Raw genomic sequence first — 18,500 nt, 5'->3', positions numbered from 1 at the left:
CCGAACTAGAAGCTCCGGAGACCTCAGGGAAGTAACAGTTCAGGAAGGTTCTCCGGGCGAGACAGGCAGCGCCTGCAGATCTAGTCAGGTGGAAGCCACGAGTGGATTCCAAGCAGGTTGATCTGGTTGTCACAGTAGGCCAGAAGAAAGTGTCCGAGTGAAGCGCAAGGGTCAGAGCCAGAGTAACAGTCCAGAAGTGGTCAACCAAAGCAGGGGTCAAATACCAAGGTCAGTCCGAGCATAGTCAAGGCAAGTGAGGGTCGGTTCCAGGTGGCAGATGAAGAGGATGGTCAGGCAGGCAGAGCTCAGTTCCAGGCAGTAGACAAGAGAATGATCAGGCAGGCAGAGGTCAGTTCCAGGCAGCAGACAAGGAGAATGGTAAGGTAGGCAGAGGTCAGTTCCAGGCAGCAGACAAGAGAATGGGCAGGCAGGCAGAGGTCAGTTCCAGGCAGCAGACAAGGAGAATGGTAAGGTAGGCAGAGGTCAATTCCAGGCAGCAGACAAGGAGAATGGTCAGGCAGGCAGAGGTCAGTACCAGAGATCAGTTCGAGAAGGACTCAGGAACACACGAAGGCTCAGGAACTAGGAGGTACTGGAACTAGGAGACGCTGGAACACGGAGAAGGCAAACTCAGAACACCATGGTGTCAACCCGATTGCCAAGGCGAGGTCCTGGGGACAGGACCTTGCTATTTATACTAGGGGCTGGTGATGTCATCAGGGTGCGTCCGAACCGGTTTTCCCTTTAAACGTCGTGACATTAGCCGTGCATGTGCCTAGGGGCGGGGCCAAGGAGCAGGAGGACGCGGAGCCCCGGCGGGAGCTCTGCTGTGAGACCTGCGGCGTGAAGGAAGCCGGAGAGGGCCGTGGTGAGCAACGGGGATGGCGGGAACTGGTGGCAGCAGCGAGATTGGAGCTGGTTGAGGGCATGGCATGGTGAGCAGACCTGGTTGCGGCACCCATGCGGCCGGGATGCGTAACAGTTGAAACTAGGGTCATAGTAGGGATTGGATTGTTTGTGATATTGGGAGGGGTTGGGATTGTTTGTTTGTTTGTGATAATTGGGAGGGTTGATCTTATTATTATGTGAAGAGTTCTATGTATCCTTTTGAGGTTTTTTGATATATTTAATAAACATGTAAATTTTGGCACCATTTTTGTCTTCATGGGTTTATATGGAGTAATGGTGCTGTCCATAGTGAACCAAATGACGTAGTGTTGCATCCTTGTTGGTGAAATACGGTGTCAAAACATCCTATCAATAAAATGATTGTATCTAAACAATATTATTCAAGAAACTAAGGGGCAGATTTTTAAAGGGTTACGCATGTAATATATGCGCGTAACCCTTTAAAACCCACTCCTGCGCACGCCGAGCCTATTTTGCATAGGCCCGGCGATGCGCGTAAGCCCCGGGACGCGCGTATGTCCCGGGGTTTGAAAAAAGGGGTGGGGAGTGGGCGGGGAGGTCCGGGGGCGGGACCGAGGCCTCCGGCACAGTGACCGTGCCGGGGGTCGCGTGCCAGCACTTAGCCGGCGTGCAAAACCTACGCCTGCCCAGAGCAGACGTAAATAAAAAAATAAAGGTGGGGGGATTTAGGTAGGGCTGGGGGGCGAGTTAGATAGGGGAAGGGAGGGGAAGGTGGGGGGGGGGCGGAAGGAAAGTTCTCTCAGAGTCCGCTCCGATTTCAGAGCAACCTCGGAGGGAAAGAGGAAAGCTATCGGGGCTCCCCTAGGGCTCGGTGTGCACAAGTGTGCACCCCCCTTGCATGCGCCGACCCCGGATTTTATAACATGTGCGCGGCTGCGCGCACATGTTATAAAATCGGGCGTAGATTTGTGCGCGCCAGGTTGCGCGCACAAATCTACGCCCGTGTGTAATTCTTAAAATCCGACCCTAAGTACCTCTTGTGTAGTTCATGACTATGTGAACCCAAAGGTAACTAGGAGGTTTTTATTACCCTGCCCATGGTCACAAGCAATAGGAGATGACTGCTTGTGAAGGTGATATTGCTACTGTAAAATGTTAAAGGTAAACTTTTTTTTTAAGTATTTTAATGCTAAAGTTAAATAAAACTTGAACAAATATGCTTTTATTAGAAGAAATGGTCCAAACGTATGTGATTGTAAACCCTGCCCAGAACCTATGTTTTTCAGCCCATCCCAGGGCAGTTGAATTATGATCAGTCTGTTATTTGTTTAGTTAAGCTCTACTTAGCCTGGTGGAATGTGCCGTCCTCTGCTTTATTGCTGCTCAAAAACAGCAAAATTGAATTTGCTGGCAGGTGGAGTTTTATTGGATGATGAGCACAGATCGCAATAATAAGAAGCCAGACTATCTGGGAATACATTTCCAAGTCTTGCATCAAATCATTTATTCCTAGATATCCTGGGTTCTCATTATCCAAATTCTCTATTATAAGTAGAGTATGTAATCACAGGTCGAAATCTTTCTGCCCAGCAACATTTTTGAGCAGTGCCCACCCCCTCCCATCCTAAACAGCTAATTTGCATATTGCACCAGTAGGAGAGCAGCTCAGCTGGTCAGAGAACAGATTGCTTATATTTCAACCAATCAGGGAGAGGTAGAAATGATCCAGAAGCAGGAGGGACACTTAATAAACTGATTTATTGAGATTTGCCCTACCCGGTGGCCTTCTGGGTAATTTGAGATCGATAAGTTAAGCAATCAGAACACTGATACTTCATTCAAACAAGACTTATCCATCTTACCATCTTTAACATCATCCGGCATAGGGAAGGTACTGATAGATTTGTCTGTGCATGCTTAGTGACCTTGTTTGCTCAAGTTACTGAAGCTGCAAGTAAATCAACATTTTTTTAAAATGTTGCATTGTCATCTCACACCATAGAGGACTGATCATTTTGTTTTAGAGGCCGGTGTTGAAGGGTTAAGTTCATATCTCAGGCATTTATGGATGATTCTGCAGAAACAGGAGAAAAGGGATGAAAGGAGTGGTAAAATCACTGTTTCTTATTAATGCAATGAATCCATTATTTGTTTGTTAACCCATCCATTAAAAGCATGCCTGCTCTTGTTTAACGATTGCAATAAAAGCTGAAAAGTGAATCTTGCAGAATTTTAAATTAGCAAATAAATGTATTTTTTCTCCATCTCTCTCTCTCTCTCTTTATATATATATATATATATATATATATATATACATATGCTCATCGAAGATTAAATTTAACAATGAATTTTGACACTTTATAATGAAACCTTGTCTTCACAGGATGAGGCTGCTCCAGCTGACACACAGTATAAACAGGAGGCAGCCCCGGTCGCTTACTCAACATCAGCTGTTTCCAGCACACAGGAGGTGTTGTACATCAATGGAAACGGGACCTACAGTTACCATAGTTACAGAGGGTTGGGAGGAGGCCTGCTAAATCTGACCGATGCTTCTAGCAGTGGTGAGTTGCATTAGAGATTTTGTATTTGTGCAAAAATGTGTGTCTGTTTGGGAGCCTATTAGAAAAAAAATACTTGTAACAAAAGCAATATAACATAATGGTTCAGTTCATCTGAGCTACGTGCCTAAACCTGACGCTTAATCTCATATTGCCATGCTTGGTACTGTCACAGGCTTATGGCAGCGTTCAAGGGAATTTGGAAAGTCCTTGAGTGAGAAAGGATCTTAAAATAAGAGACTGAAAAAGAAATTTGGAAAACAATAAATATACTACATTTAAAAATACATGTTCCCTGTACTACAAGAAAGAGAAAAGAGAATGTTGTTGACAATTGGATATAAAGAATTTAGGGTCACTGATTAAGAAAAAAACAAAACACACAAGCTCCATTGAAATGGTGACTCATCTTTTAGAAAGGAAGAGCCTTAAGTTTCATTAACAAAACGCATATCCAAACCACTGGAAATAAGTGCATGAATTAAGGGCCTTTTTTTGCATCAAATATTGATTTGGTATGAACACATCATATGTGAGCACATATTAAATGATTTGATATGACTAAGCACTGCATCATATTAAATGATTTGCCCTTTGTAGTAATAGAAATGCTCACCTCTGTCACTCAAAACTGATTACATTGAAAGGGTCTCTGGTCTTTGGTCTACAAGAAGAGGATTTAAAGGGTGTCTCAGAGGACAAAGATTACTGGGCCTTTGTCCCGCTTAATCCCTCTCCAGCTGGGAAGAGCAGTGTCTCAGGTGCAGAGGGAAAAGCCAGAGACCTAGTGTTGAAAGAAATTAACCATTCAGCCTTGTCTGTAATTTTCTATGTGCTAATTAATTTCTTTTTACGGTTGTCAGATTTATGTCTGGGTAAGTGTATAGGAAAGGATAGCAGGCTGTGACGTTGTTCTCAGAGGTTGTACAATATCTGTAAGTGGATCAATTATGCGCCTCCCCTTGCTTTTTCAAATTACATATTGCCAGTGTCTACATTTCTCTGTTCTGGATGGACAGTCCTAAAGTATTTGTGCTGCTAGCATTCAGTAAGATCAGGTCATTGTGAAACACTGGGAGCCCAAGTCTTCACAATTCCAACCTTAAAGACTCTGGACTTTGGTGTCAAGAACAGAAAATGGGCTATGATTTTATAACATGAAATCATTTTGGCAGCTGTATGGTAGGGCCCTCCGTAGGAGAATCGGAGGGGGAAGTGGGAGAACTCCTTCAGGACACGCGCTTCTGGAGTCCCTGAATCTGACATCAGGAGTAGTAATAAGCCAGATATAGTCCCCCCTCCCTGACCCCAGTCTTCAATATTTTGGAGGGACCACTCCAGCTGAATTGCTTTGGGACCCCTTCCTCTAAGGACAACCTTGCACTATGGGTGGCATCAGAATGACTAGTTACTAAAATAATTATTTCTCTTGAAAAATCAGAAAAGGACCACTGCAAGCTTTCCAGATTCCCTACTGGCAAACCCAGCTTTGGCAAAGTCTTCTATCAGAAGATCCTACAGATTTAAGTGGAAGAGATTCTTCACTTGGTGTGGGACCAGCCAGCTGGATCCTTTCTTCTCTAGCCTGAGGGTTCTTGCTTCAATATCTATTCTTCCTATCATCCTCAGGCCTAAGCACCTCTTCAGTTAAAGTTCATCTAAGTGCCATTGTGGCGTTTCACCAGCAAGTGAAAAGAGCTTCAATCTCCCTTCACCCTTTAGTATAAACGTTCAGGTGTTTGTGGCATTCCAAACTTATGGTCAGTAAGCCTCCTGTGTTTTGGGAACTCAACATGGTCCTTGCTCAACTCATGAAAAAACCTGTACAAAGACATTATCACCTATTTTTCTGCTAGTAATGCTTCTCCTTATGCATGCCAGAATCCCTCTAGTTGTATCAACTGCCTTATCACACTGTTTCACTACCTTGAGATCATCAGTCTCTGTCTCCCTGTCTCAAATGCTGCTCCGATTTCAGCACTGCAAATGCATGACTGCACTTTTTTGCATTGAATATTAACTGCCATGCATTCAACCATCCCTCAAGCTTTCTTAGATCACTTCTCATTCTTTCTATTCTCTCAGGTGTGTCTGCTTTTGTGAACGATATTTTATTATCTTCCACAAAAAGACAAATTTTTCCTTCTAACCTCGCTGCAATATAGCTTACAGCACCAATCCCCCGATTCCCTTAACTTTACACTTGTTGACACGTAATCTAAAACAGCAGGTAAGGGCCAGGAGCATTTAAGAATGGCAGTGAACCAAGGCCAAACTTAGGACCTATTTATTAAGGCTTTTCTTTCATTCTGTGTCAATGGGAAAAATGTTTAGTAAATCAGGCCATTAGTATTTGAGAAGTAATGGTTTTGGGTTCATCTGGTCAGTGAGCACTTAAAGGCAGACAAGTTTAAGTATAACCTTAGAGACTGATGGCCCGATCAGCATTTCTGATGTTAGACTCCAGACCTCATATTGTCCAAGGCAGTAGACACATGCACAGCCAAAGCAGTGCGGAGGGCACAGGAGCAAATAATGTCAGTAGAAACAGTTGATACATTTATCCACACAGTAAAAATACAAGCCAAACTGAACTGTCATAGCAAGCCCCAGTCAAACTGTTAGCAGCATATGGGCAAGAATGTTACAAATGTGGAAATCACTCAGTCACTCTCCAAAGATGTGCTGGTCAAAAAATTCAGCAGCAGACCACATGCGAGATGCGAGACCAGGTAAAGGAGTGGATGCCTTGTCTTTGATATCTGATATGATACCTGAAGATGTGATTATGCAGTTTCCACATAAAGTACTGAAAAAGCCAGCCAGTATTATATCAGTAGCATGTGGAGGTAAACATATGAACCCGGAAGGAGAAGTGATGCTTAAAAAAATATCAGATATCAAACTGGGAAGCCAGGCTCCATTTCTATGTCACAAGCACAATAGGACCTCCGCTACCGGGTTGTCAGGCTTGTGTCTCGCTAAGAAAGAAAACAGCTTTAAAAAAGTCACCAAGATCAAAGAGAAACTTCTCATACAATATCAGACTGTCTATATGAGGCTGGGAGAATTTATAAATGTCACTCCACTTATTGATAGATACAGAAAAGTTTCATATGCAGTTACAAATAAACTGAAAGAAACATTGGATCAACTGTAACAAATTGATATGGTCAGCAAAGTGACAAACTTTTATTGAAAATGCAGTCACACCAGTGGTGTGTTGAGTGTCCCGTCCGCGCTCAGCCCGCATCCGGGCCTGCTCACCTCACCAAGACTTCCACGGGTCCCTGGTCGCCCTCCCCTGCTTCTGCAGCGAGCATAGCTAGGCCTCGGCGTCCCCCGGCAGCGGTCACTGGGCCTTCCACTTCCAGCCAGGCCTCATGGCAGGACTCGGTGTCCTCCATGGCGTCGGCCCTGCCCCTAAGTGCATGCACGCGGACTGCCCGGCCCCTTAAAGGGCCAGGGGCAGATCCCAGCTTCGCGGTGCGCCCTGATTGAACGCTGCTTAAAAGGAGGTGCCTGCCTGCACTTCCTTGCCTTGGCAATCAGGTCGATCATGCTGTGATTTCTAGTTTGCCTCTGCGGTTTCCAGTATCAGTTCCAGTCGTGTTCCAGTCTCGTTCCAGCATCCTTCTGTTCCAACGTCCTCCTGTTCCAGCGTCCATCTGTTCCTACGTCCTCCTGTTCCTTCCTCTCCCCAGGTAGTACCTCTCGAACCATCTTCCCGGTACTGACCTCTGCCTGTTCTTGACTATGTTGATCGCTGCCTGGATTTGACCTTTTCCTGTTTCCTCGACCACGCCTGCACACTGCCTGGAAATAACCTGTGCCTGATCTCTGACCACGTCTGCACGCTGCCTGGAAACTGACCCCTGCTTTGGCTGACTACCCACCCACTGACTACTGGTATTGGCCCCTGCTTTGGATGACTATTCATGGACTGACCACTGGTATTGACCCCATGCTTTGGCTGACTACGCTACCTTGACTCTGGCCTTGATCCTTGTCATACATTCAGACACTCTTTTCTGGCCTTCTCTGGCACCCCGGACTTCTAGCCTGAACATCAACCGCACACCCTTGATCGTGGTGGGCACACCTCTGAACCTTCTCTCAAGGAGATCCTGCGAGGCCCTCCTAAGACCAGACGGCCCGGGTAACCAAGGGCTCAACCTGAGGGAACCCCGGGATGCTATTGGTGAAGCTCCAGCTAGCCTCTGTCTCCTTTTGTGCTCTGCTTCCTGGTGGCAGGCGCTCTCTGGGTTGAGCAGGGAGCCTACCAATCCTGCACAAGCCAAGGGTCCACCTCCCGGCGCAACATGGTGTACATCACAGGGGCCCCTGTTTCAAAACTGTGAACTATAATTTGTTAACCAATGTTACCACTGGTGTGACTGCATTTTCAATAAAAGTGTGTCCTTTTGAGATATATTGATCAGGTCCTTATGTTTACCACGCATTAGTATATAAATCGCACCAGTGTATAAACCGCAGTCACTGAAATTGCAGAAAAAGCCCGCAACTTATACACTGGAAAATACAGTATGTAATTTGACCTATACTATGGCCATATCCATCCAATAAAGATCTTTATTTTTTAATAAGTTGGGCTGTAGATCTTCATTCACAGTTTAATTAACAGAAATTAGAGAGGGAGGTAGGTGAATAAAGGAATTAAAATTATTGTGGTTGGCTTTCTATTATAAACAAATAATCTGAATGGCCATATAGTAATTTGCTCTCTGCCTCCATGCTAATTTTATTTATTTTATTTATTTAATATCTTTTATATACCGACGAACGTTGGGAACTTCTCATCGGTTTACAGGGAACAGAACTTAGCAACAGGCTTTACATTTGTCACATAATTATAATAGGAACATTAGAAATAACAATAATAACAAAAACAATAACATACGAATAATATGGAAGATTATACAAGTAATAATTAACTAAGTGGGATACATGATAGTGGTTATTCAAAAGATTATCCTCCTCTCGTATGTAAATGTTATCGATGGCTTGCAATTGTTTGGAATGTCAAGTGGCCTTGTTTCTGTTCAAAAATGTTCTATAATCTTAGATGGAATGTCAACTGGCTTTATCTCCATTCTATAACCTTGTAACTCGGCATCTTTATCTATTTACAGTGTCTGTGTGTCTAAGAAAATAAGCCCAAGGCTGAAGCACAAATGTCATGTTATAATGATAGTAATTATAAAGGCTGCCTATGATCAAAACATCAAAAACTTAGGAGAACAAGAATAATGACTTCTTGTGTGACATGTTAAAAAGTATTTCACTGCATTTTCACTGCTTTTACAAGTTATGTCTGTAATGGGAGTTGTAAACACTACAATAATCCCCCCTTTTTGTCATTTTCCCCACTCCGTGGCTTTGATTGGTCCCAGGGTGAGTCCAACCTAGGAGCTATGGATTGACTGGGCTTTATCTGTTATAGGACAGAGGAGTCAGCATATATCTTGAGGCCTTTAGTGTACTGAAGGATTTGAGGCCTATTAACGAAGTATGAATTCATTTTCTAGGAGAAGTGGAAGGGAAAAATTTAGGTGTTCGCTGAATCATTAAAATTAGAGGCAGACTTATGGCAGAGATAAAATGCACACACACACAAGGCCATATTTTAAAACCCCGGCGTGTGGCTGGGCCTTATGCGCGCTGGGCCAATTTTTAAATGGACCCAGCCACGTGCATAAACCCCAGGACGTGTGTAAGTGCTGGGGCCCTAATAGGGGGTGGGCCAGGACAGCATCATTCCTCGCTGTCCCGGTGCGCGCAAGTTACTTCAGGTCGGGCCCTGAAGTAACTTGCAAAATAAAAGGTAATAAAATTTAAAAAAGAGTTTTAGAGGGTGGGGAGGAGAGGGGAAGGGAAAGGGAGGTTAGGGTAGGGGGTAAATTGGAGCAGACTGGGAGGGAACTGGGGAAGGCCTCGATGTGTCGCCATGCAAATGTAGACAAAATTGAACCCCCTTCCCCCCTTGTTTGTGCCACCGCTGATTTTATAACATGCGCACACTGGCAAATATAGACATTAGAGGGCGGATTTTAAATGCCCTGCTCACGTAAATCCGCCCGGATTTACGCGAGCAGGGCCCTCGCGCGCTGGCACGCCTATTTTGCATTGGGCCGCCGGCATGCACAGAGCCCCGGGACGTGCGTAAGTCCCGGGGTTTTTTTAAGGGGGCGTGTCAGGGGCATGTTGGGGGCGGGGCCAAATGACACAGTGTTTCGGGGGCGGGACCGGGGGCATGGGCCGGCCTGGGGGCGTGGTCGAGGCCTCCGGACCAGCCCCGGGTCGGATGATGGCGCGCCAGCAGTCAGCTGGCGCGCGTAGATTTACGTCTGCTTCTAGCAGGCGTAAATCGAAGGACAAAGGTAAGGGGGGGGGGGGGGTTAGATAGGGCCGGGGGGGTGGGGAAGGGAGGGGAAGGGGAGGGGAGGGCGAAAGAAAGTTCCCTCCGAGGCCGCTCCGATTTTGGAGTGGCCTCGGAGGGAACGGAGGCAGGCTTTGCGGCTCGGCGCGCGCAGGCTACCCAAAATCGGCAGCCTTGCACGCGCTGATCCAGGATTTTATAAGATATGCGCGGCTATGCGCGTATCTTATAAAATCCAGCATACTTTTGTTTGCGCCTGCTGCGCGAACAAAAGTACGCGATCGCGCTTTTTTTAAAAATCTACTCCTAGATAAGCAAAGAAATAAAGGTACTTTAGCATAATTGCTCAAACTATTTAATAATGCTATGTCAAATCTTGTATATAGCTTATTACTGTTGAAGTATATGTTAACAGTTTATTGCTTCTAAATTTAAGAGGATATCTTTATCTGTGGAGTTGTTTCTTGCACACGTTGAGGATAACTTTTATACTGGTGCACGGGAGCACATGTATGTGTATATGCTAGCTCAAGTAAATGGACATGACCATTTTATAACAAACAAGTGTATATGCGCTCATGGTATAAAATAGACTGTCATTTTATATGGATGTATGCATATCGTGCTTATACTGCATAAGTGGGGGGAATTTTGGTAAATACAAGTACTGACGCAATTACCAGTTTCCCCATTCCATTCCCAGTTTGCCCATTTAAACAATAGGATTTCCTAACACACACACACACACCCCCTAGTTAATAAGCCTCCCTCTTAGACCCAGACCTTAAAACCTTGCTAACTAGCCTTGTTTTGTTTGTTTTATTAGTTACATGCCATCTGTAGCAGAAGTAAAGTTATGCAAATAGGGACTCCGGCACATGCTGGTGTGCGTAAATACTTACGCGCTTATTTCATTTATATTTCCTTGAACGTCCATGTCTTGCCCAGACCATACCCATGCACGATCCTTTTGTGTAATAAAATGTGTGCACATACCAGGAGATACGCGCGTACTTGCGTGCTTTTTAAAATCTGTGCGGCGCTCACTAGCTTGACTTCTGCGCATATCTCCCAGCTTCAACATGCATAGGGCTTTTAAAATTCACCTTTGTGGTTGCTAATAAAGTCAGAAGGTTGTAGCAAGAAGTAATTCAGTGGATCTTGTGTTTATATGAGGTCCATTTGGAATACATAATTTTCTTCAGGGGAAGAAGGTGGGCAGTCAAATTCCATAGGACAAATATCCTCAGAGGAAAGTTCAGGGCTGTCAGTTAAAACTGCAGGAGCAAACATTTTGGAAGTGGATTTATGGCAGAGGTTCTGCATGCATTGGCAAATGAGGCATAATACAATACAAGAGATTAACATGATAGCAATAAAATTATTAGATACATTAGATTCTTTTGTTAGTTTCATTAGCTCTTTGCTCTGTTATGGAGGAGAAATATTTCACTAGTTCATAGATTCCGAGGTTGGGAATTAAATAACGCATAGGTGTGTACCAACTGGATTTATCTGATGGGGTTAGTTATCTTCTTTTCATTTGATGATGAGGATGGATATCTGGATGATAACTGAAAACAAGTAATCATGGAAACATTTGCATAACAATGGACAGGGGAGTTAAAAAATGATGCACTTCAAAGATGATGGAAAATCATAATCTTTTAAAAGCTCTTTGGAATATACAAGACACCCATAGCTTTTATAGTCATATGTTTATTTTCTGTATGATGTATTTGTCAGTTTCTTGAAGAGAATTTCTATGATTTAGGCCTTTCATATGAATTATATGACTGGGTCATGATGACGTAGATTTGGCAAGATTAGCATCGTGGTTGGATGAAGTAGTATTCAGCAGAGTTGGGAAGTTTGAAGACAGAACCAAAGGATGATGGATGATGGTTATTAGAAGTCCACAGAAATGTAAGTTAAAAAGTTGCCTTGCCCAAGTTATAGGCTTGATATTAATAGACCAACATGATGATTTTCAGTGAGTTGTTCTAGGAGTGAGCAGCTTAGTATCTTGAAAAAGGTAAATCCTGGTCGATAATAGTGGAAGCAGGAACTTTAGCATCTTCCATTTCTGCCAGTCACGTTCCCTTCAGGTTGAGCCCTCTGGCACCGGTGGCAGGCGGGTCTTGAGAGATGAGCAAAGCAAATATAATCAGGAGATGAAGTTTTCCAGATGCAGGAGGAAAGTCAGTGTAGATGAACTGAAGTAGGATCAAACTCTTGTAGTTGATTGCTGCGAATGTCTCTGTATAAATGCAAGCTTGCAGGAAACAAGGTGGCTGTCAAGTGGAAGTGCAGTAGGTTGAGGGTGTACACAGTACTGGATGCATAGTTGGCCGTTCTTTCAGCCAGGAAGAAGGGTGAAGCGTTTTGTTAGATTAACTTCAATAAGATACAGGCACTTCAGTTACAGGTACTGAAGTCTTGGTGTTTCACTTGCATTACTTGAAATGTAATTTAGCTGGGTTGAGGGTAAGTGGCCATTGAGTAATTAGTCAGAGTCCATTCTAGAGATAAGATATTCTGGAACAGCAAAGAAGGCAGAAGTGATTGTGATTAGGAAATAAGTGCAATAGCTGGTAAGATCAGGAAAACATTTCTTTCAGGAACATACATCACTGTGCTTTCTTGAGTCAACATGAAGAAGAGTGGTGCTTAACCACATCTTGTGCAGAAGAACAGAAACAGTTTCTATCAGGCATATCAGGCAAGCATATATCTGTTGTTGGGCCCTGATGGATCCTTTCCTGTAAAATTAAAGAATGAAGAACTCAGCAGATAGAGGATTTCAAGGCCTATTCACCTTGAGGAATTTAGTGGGATTCAAATGTGCTTCATCTATAATGGCAGTAAGCAGAGCAAATGTCTTTGACATGAATTCAATGGTCAAGTCTCTGTACCTATAAAGCAAATGCAAGGATGTAGATTGTAATATTATCGCAGAAACAATTGAATAGACTTCTGAGGTTAACAGTCATTTTCTTCTTGGCCTAGGATGGGATAATGGGTAAGGTATTGATCTTGGCTTTTTCTATTGGCTTCTTTAGCAGCAGCAGATGTGGTAAGGGAATGTGCTTCTAGTTTTGGAAATGCTGTGGAAAAGTACCTTGTAATATGAAATTATTAAGTCTGTGTCTTAGGATGCTGGACTGGAATCAGGATATACTCCACAGGAGTGATTTAAGACTGCAAGGCTATTCAGGCAAGATGAGGTTTAGCTGGACAGGCAGGAAAGCCTGAATAGGCTACAAGGCAAGATACAAGTTAAAAGCAGGCCCGGAAGCCACAAGGCATGGAACAAGACAAGAGTGGCTGGATAAAAGAGCCCAGGGTAACTCAAAGAAGAGGCATCGAGGTAATGGTAAGACTGGATAAAATAAGGCTGAACTTGGACATGGTGGAACCAGTGAGGAAATGTTTGACAAGACTATAAGCAAGACTCATTGAGGACTCCTGCTGGTAGGGAGGCATCATTGCAGGCAGAATCAAGGCACAGTGAGGTGAAACTGTGACAGTTTGTTGATTAGAACAAATCACACTTAAGTTCATGTTCAGAGCTTGGTTGTCAGATATTAACATGGGTATCCAAAATCACTTCAAATAGATTCAGGGCAATTTGTTTCTTTATCTTCTAATTAGGCTAAGCCAATTTAGTTACACTCAGTCAGTAAAGTTTTTATTTTAACATTATTGTGGGTCCCTTTGTTATAGGTTTCTGTTCATCATCACATAATATCAATACTGAACTTTTAATATATTCATAAAGTCTATAGATTGTCCATATATTATAAAAAAATTCAAAGTAGGTAACAAAATAAAAGATATTGAGATAATCCATTTTCCCATATTTTACCAAAATCATAATAAAATTCAATGCTTAGTCACTTTCCAAGATTCTATCTTGTATGAAAAATATTTAAGCCAGTCTGAATTTGTATCACTTTTAAGGGGGAGCGCATATCAATAATTATTCTTATCAATAGATTAGTAATTTCAAATTTATTCTCAGTCTTGGAAAGATCTTCAATACCATAAGAGAGAAAACTTTTCAAAACACTTTCAAGTATAAACATTATACAATATAATATAAATTTGCATATTGATCAATATTGATAAGTTGATATGTTAGTATGTGAATAATTAAAATCTTGTTAAAAAATTATACATTTATCCTTTTTTTTCTGTTCTCTGCTTAGAAAAAAACTTAACTGGAATTCAGCCAAGATTCACAGCTTGCTCTTACAGCAAGGCCATTCAAAGAACACATAGGGGCGGATTTTAAGAGCCCTGCTCGCCGGTGCGCCTATTTTACATAGGCCTACCGGCGCGCGCAGAGCCCCGGGACTCGCATAAGTCCCGGGGTTCTCCGAGGGGGGCGTGTCGGGGGCGGTCCCGGTCGTCGGGGCGTGTCGGCAGCATTTTGGGGGTGGGTACAGGGGCGTGGCTACGGCCCGGGGCGGTCCGGGGGCGTGACCGCGCCCTCCGTACCCGCCCCCAGGTCGCGGCCCGGCGCGCAAGAGGCCCGCTGGCGCGCGGGGATTTACGCCTCCCTCCGGGAGGCGTAAATCCCCCGACAAAGGTAAGGTGGGGGCTTAGACAGGGCCGGGTGGGTGGGTTAGGGAGGGGAAGGTGAGGGGAGGGCAAAAGGAAGTTCCCTCCGAGGCCGCTCCGATTTCGGAGCGGCCTCGGAGGGAACGGGGGTAGGCTGCGCGGCTCGGCGCGCGCCGGCTATACAAAATCGATAGCCTTGCGCGCGCCGATCCAGGTTTTTAGCAGATACGCGCGGCTCCACGCGTATCTACTAAAATCCAGCGTACTTTTGTTTGCGCCTGGAGCGCAAACAAAAGTAGGCCTATTCGCGGCGTATGAAAATCCGCCTCATAGTGTATACAATACTAGCAACAAAACAGCAAAGCATAAAGAAAGAAAATAAGTTTTTGCTTAGCTTGTAAACCAGGGCAGGCAATACAAGAGAAGGAAAACTTTCACCATTTGAGCTAATCATGAAATAAGAATAGGTTTGAATATTTGTATAGTACAGAGATAGAATAGATCTGCTTTTAGTATGAACAAATTCCTAAACACCGGATTGAAACACTGGGCAGCAATACTCTGTACTGTAAGCATCTTAGTATAATAAATAGCAAATTAACTAAAAATCTAAGAAAGGAATGAGATTAGCAGAATATTTGATCAGTTCTTCAGAATTAGAGAAAAAGAGAAATCAGACAGATGAATATATTCTGGTTAATGAATCACATGTTTCAAATAAATCTTATTATTCTTTTACCTAAATAGGAAAGTGCTTCACTACATATTCATGAGGAAAAGAAGAAATTATTTTAAAATAAACTTAGATAATGTAAATCATTTTTGAGGGAATAATTAGACCTTAACTTGTACACCAATGTCCTTGTGCTTCAGTAGCTGCTCAGCTTTCTTTTTATTAAGAATGTACATCGTGGGGCCGATTTTAAATTTTAGGCGCACGGGATACATTTGTGCGCGCTACCTGGTATGCACAAATGTACATCCAATTTTATAACATGCGTGCACTGCTGCGCGCATGTTATAAAATCCAGGGTCGGCGCACACAAGGGGGTGCACACTTGTGCACCTTGCACGCGCCGAGCCCAAGGGGAGCCCCAATGGCTTTCCCCATTCCCTCCAAGGCCGTTCCGAAATCGGAGCTGCCTTGGAAGGAACTTTTTTTTAGCTCTCCCCCACCTTTCCCTCCCTTCCCCTATCTAACCCGCCCCTCCAGCCCTACCTAAATCCCCCCTACCTTTTTTTGCCGAGTTATGCCTGCCTGTGGCAGGCGTAACTTGCGCGCGCCGGCAGCTGCCGGTGCGCCATGCCCCAACACAGGCTACTGTGTCGGAGCACTTGGCCCCGCCCCCGGGCCAACCCCGGACCACCACCATGCCCCCCGGACCGCCCATTTTTGAAAGCCCCGGGACATATGCATGTCCCGGGGCTTGCGTGCGCCGTCGAGCCTATGCATAATAGACTAGGTGCGCGCAGGGGTAGGTTTTCGGGGGTTACGCACGTATCTTACGCGCATAACTCTTTGAAAATCTACCCCAGTAATTGTAGGCTGAGCTTAGCAGCATATACAAACAAACAAGCTATGTATCTTACTTAGATAAAGAGAAAAAGAATGTCTATAATTGCTACCCTAGCCAAAACAAGAATAGATTTACTAAATGTTGGAACACATACCGATCATGACACCCTGTCTAAAAATATTTAGTTTTTCATACCAATATTTATCCTTTGTATAAACAAAGTATCTTCACCAATGCATCTATATTATTCTATTTCGCATATATTTTCTTTGAAAGGAAAGAAAAACATTTTACAGCCTGGCTACTGGAAAACATGGAGTAGATTTTTTTTTTTTGATATTTAGATTTTTATTAACCATATCGCAATAAACAGAGAATCCCATTCAACGAGGGGTACAGATAAATATCAGAAAAATGGTACAGACACAAAATGCAATTACTTAAAGCTGTAACATAGTAACATCTACCCCCAACATATCTGTGTGGGACATTAAAGTAGGGATTCGCCCCTCTTTCCACATTCCTAGTAGGCATGTGAATCGTTTTATAACGATTTAAATTATCGTCCGATAATTTTAAAATCGTCTTTAATCGGTAAGGGACTCGATACAATAGGAATTCCCTCGATTTATCGTGAAAAATCGTTAAATTGAGTATGGGAATTATTTGGGGGGAGGGCGGGAAAACCGGCACACCAAAACAACCCCTAAACCCACCCCGACCCTTTAAAACCAATCCTTTACCCTCCCCCACCCTCCTGAACCCCCCCAAAATGTTAAATTACCTGGTGGTCCAGTGGGGGGTGGGGGTCCTGGCGCGATCTCCCGCTCTCAGGGCCATCGGCGCCATTATGGCTACCACTGATAAAAATGGCGCCGATGGCCCGATAAAAAAAAAACCCACCCCGACCCTTTACAAATTACCCCTTTGCTTCTCCCACCCTCCCGACCCCCCCAAAAACCTTTTACATGTACCTGGTGGTCTAGCGGGGGGTCCGGGAGCCATCCCTTCAATCATACCCTCGGTGCCGGTGCCGGTGCTGGACTGGTTTTAAAATGGCGCCGATCGCCTTTGCCCTCACTTTATCACAGGGAGCGACCGTCGCTCCCTGTGACATAGTGAGGGCAAAGGCGGAGCGACGGTCGCTCCCTGTGACAAAGTGAGGGCAAAGGCAATCGGCGCCATTTTAAAACCAGTCCAGCACCGGCACCGGCACCGAGGGTATGATTGAAGGGATGGCTCCCGGACCCCCCGCTAGACCACCAGGTACATGTAAAAGGTTTTTGGGGGGGTCGGGAGGGTGGGAGAAGCAAAGGGGTAATTTGTAAAGGGTCGGGGTGGTTTTTTTTTTTATCGGGCCATCGGCGCCATTTTTATCAGTGGTAGCCAAAATGGCGCCGATGGCCCGAGAGCGGGAGATTGCGCCACGACACACACCCCCCCCCCCCCCCCACTGGACCACCAGGTAATTTAACATTTTGGGGGGGTTCGGGAGGGTGGGAGAGCAAAGGGGTCATTTGTAAAGGGTCGGGGTGGGGGTTTTTTTATATGCTCAGGCCTCACTAAAAAATTAACGATGTGAATTGGAATCGGAACCGATTCCAATTCACATCTCTAACGATCCGATTTTTTTCTCCCTCCATCCGAACCTGATCGTTAAAACGATCGGGCACACAATTCACATCTCTAACTCCTAGGGTCATTTTCTATCCCCTGCCCTCCCCCCATCCCCCTCACCTCCTATACATAAATAATGAAATGGGATTGGGTAATAGCTCGAATAAGAGCACCTGAGAAGACCTTATCAGGTGTCAGTCCATGTAAAACATGGAGTAGATTTTAAACATTTTTACATATAAAAACAGAACAGAAAGCAGAACTGTATCAAGATAAAAACAGACAGTACCATACTGGAGGGGGCACATAATATAACCTTTTTTTTTTTTTTTTTTTTTTTTAGACACAGGGAAGATAAAAATAAATCATGGGAGAGAAACATATTAAGAACCATCTTTTTAATCAATTATTTCACACTATCGAAATAACATTATTACAGTAATTAAGATTACTTAATGTACATACATTGTCATGGCTGTAATTCTGGACATTAAAAGTCATTTGTAATAAAGCCAGGTTATTTTGCCAAGATCGAAGCAGAACAGAAAATTAGGTTAGTGACAATGGATTATCTTGTACTTAGGAGATAAAGTTATTTTGCACAGCGCTGTTAGCATAAGAAAGAAAATTTCTTCATGATATATCACATGTTCACACACTCAAGTTACTAATGAAAAATTTCATGTGTAGCATAAATATTACGCACATTAAAATCAGTTTTCCTGTCATACACACAACAATGAAAAATAGTGCAAGCATTGTTCTTCTGGCAGAAACAACTCTGGAGTCTCTAGAGATGTAGACCAAAATATTTTAATTTACACTTCAATAGCTTAGTTTATTAATATAACATCTTTATAATTGGTTCAAATTGTCATTTTTATCTCATGTACATAAATAGGCTTAAATTCTTGTAAATCATGTGCTTTCTAAGCTAAACTTACAAGCAGAGGGTCAGGCCCTGACGCT

At 43.8% G+C, this 18,500-nt stretch overlaps 1 protein-coding gene across 3 annotated transcripts in view; it reads left to right on the top strand.

Moving 5' to 3' along the window:
* The window catches only part of NOL4 (nucleolar protein 4), an 856,374-nt gene that overhangs the window by 796,187 nt on the left and 41,687 nt on the right, over positions 1 to 18,500 (top strand). For all 3 annotated transcript variants that reach the window (XM_029591209.1, XM_029591207.1, XM_029591206.1), the window contains one exon: positions 3,254 to 3,434. In XM_029591209.1, coding sequence (XP_029447069.1) covers positions 3,254 to 3,434 — 181 coding nt within the window. The remainder of the gene's footprint in view (positions 1 to 3,253; positions 3,435 to 18,500) is intronic.

The sequence above is a fragment of the Rhinatrema bivittatum genome, chromosome 2, assembly GCF_901001135.1.
Source record: "Rhinatrema bivittatum chromosome 2, aRhiBiv1.1, whole genome shotgun sequence".
In the NCBI taxonomy this organism is placed as follows: Eukaryota; Metazoa; Chordata; class Amphibia; order Gymnophiona; family Rhinatrematidae; genus Rhinatrema; species Rhinatrema bivittatum.
This window is presented reverse-complemented; position numbering and strand designations above follow the sequence as displayed.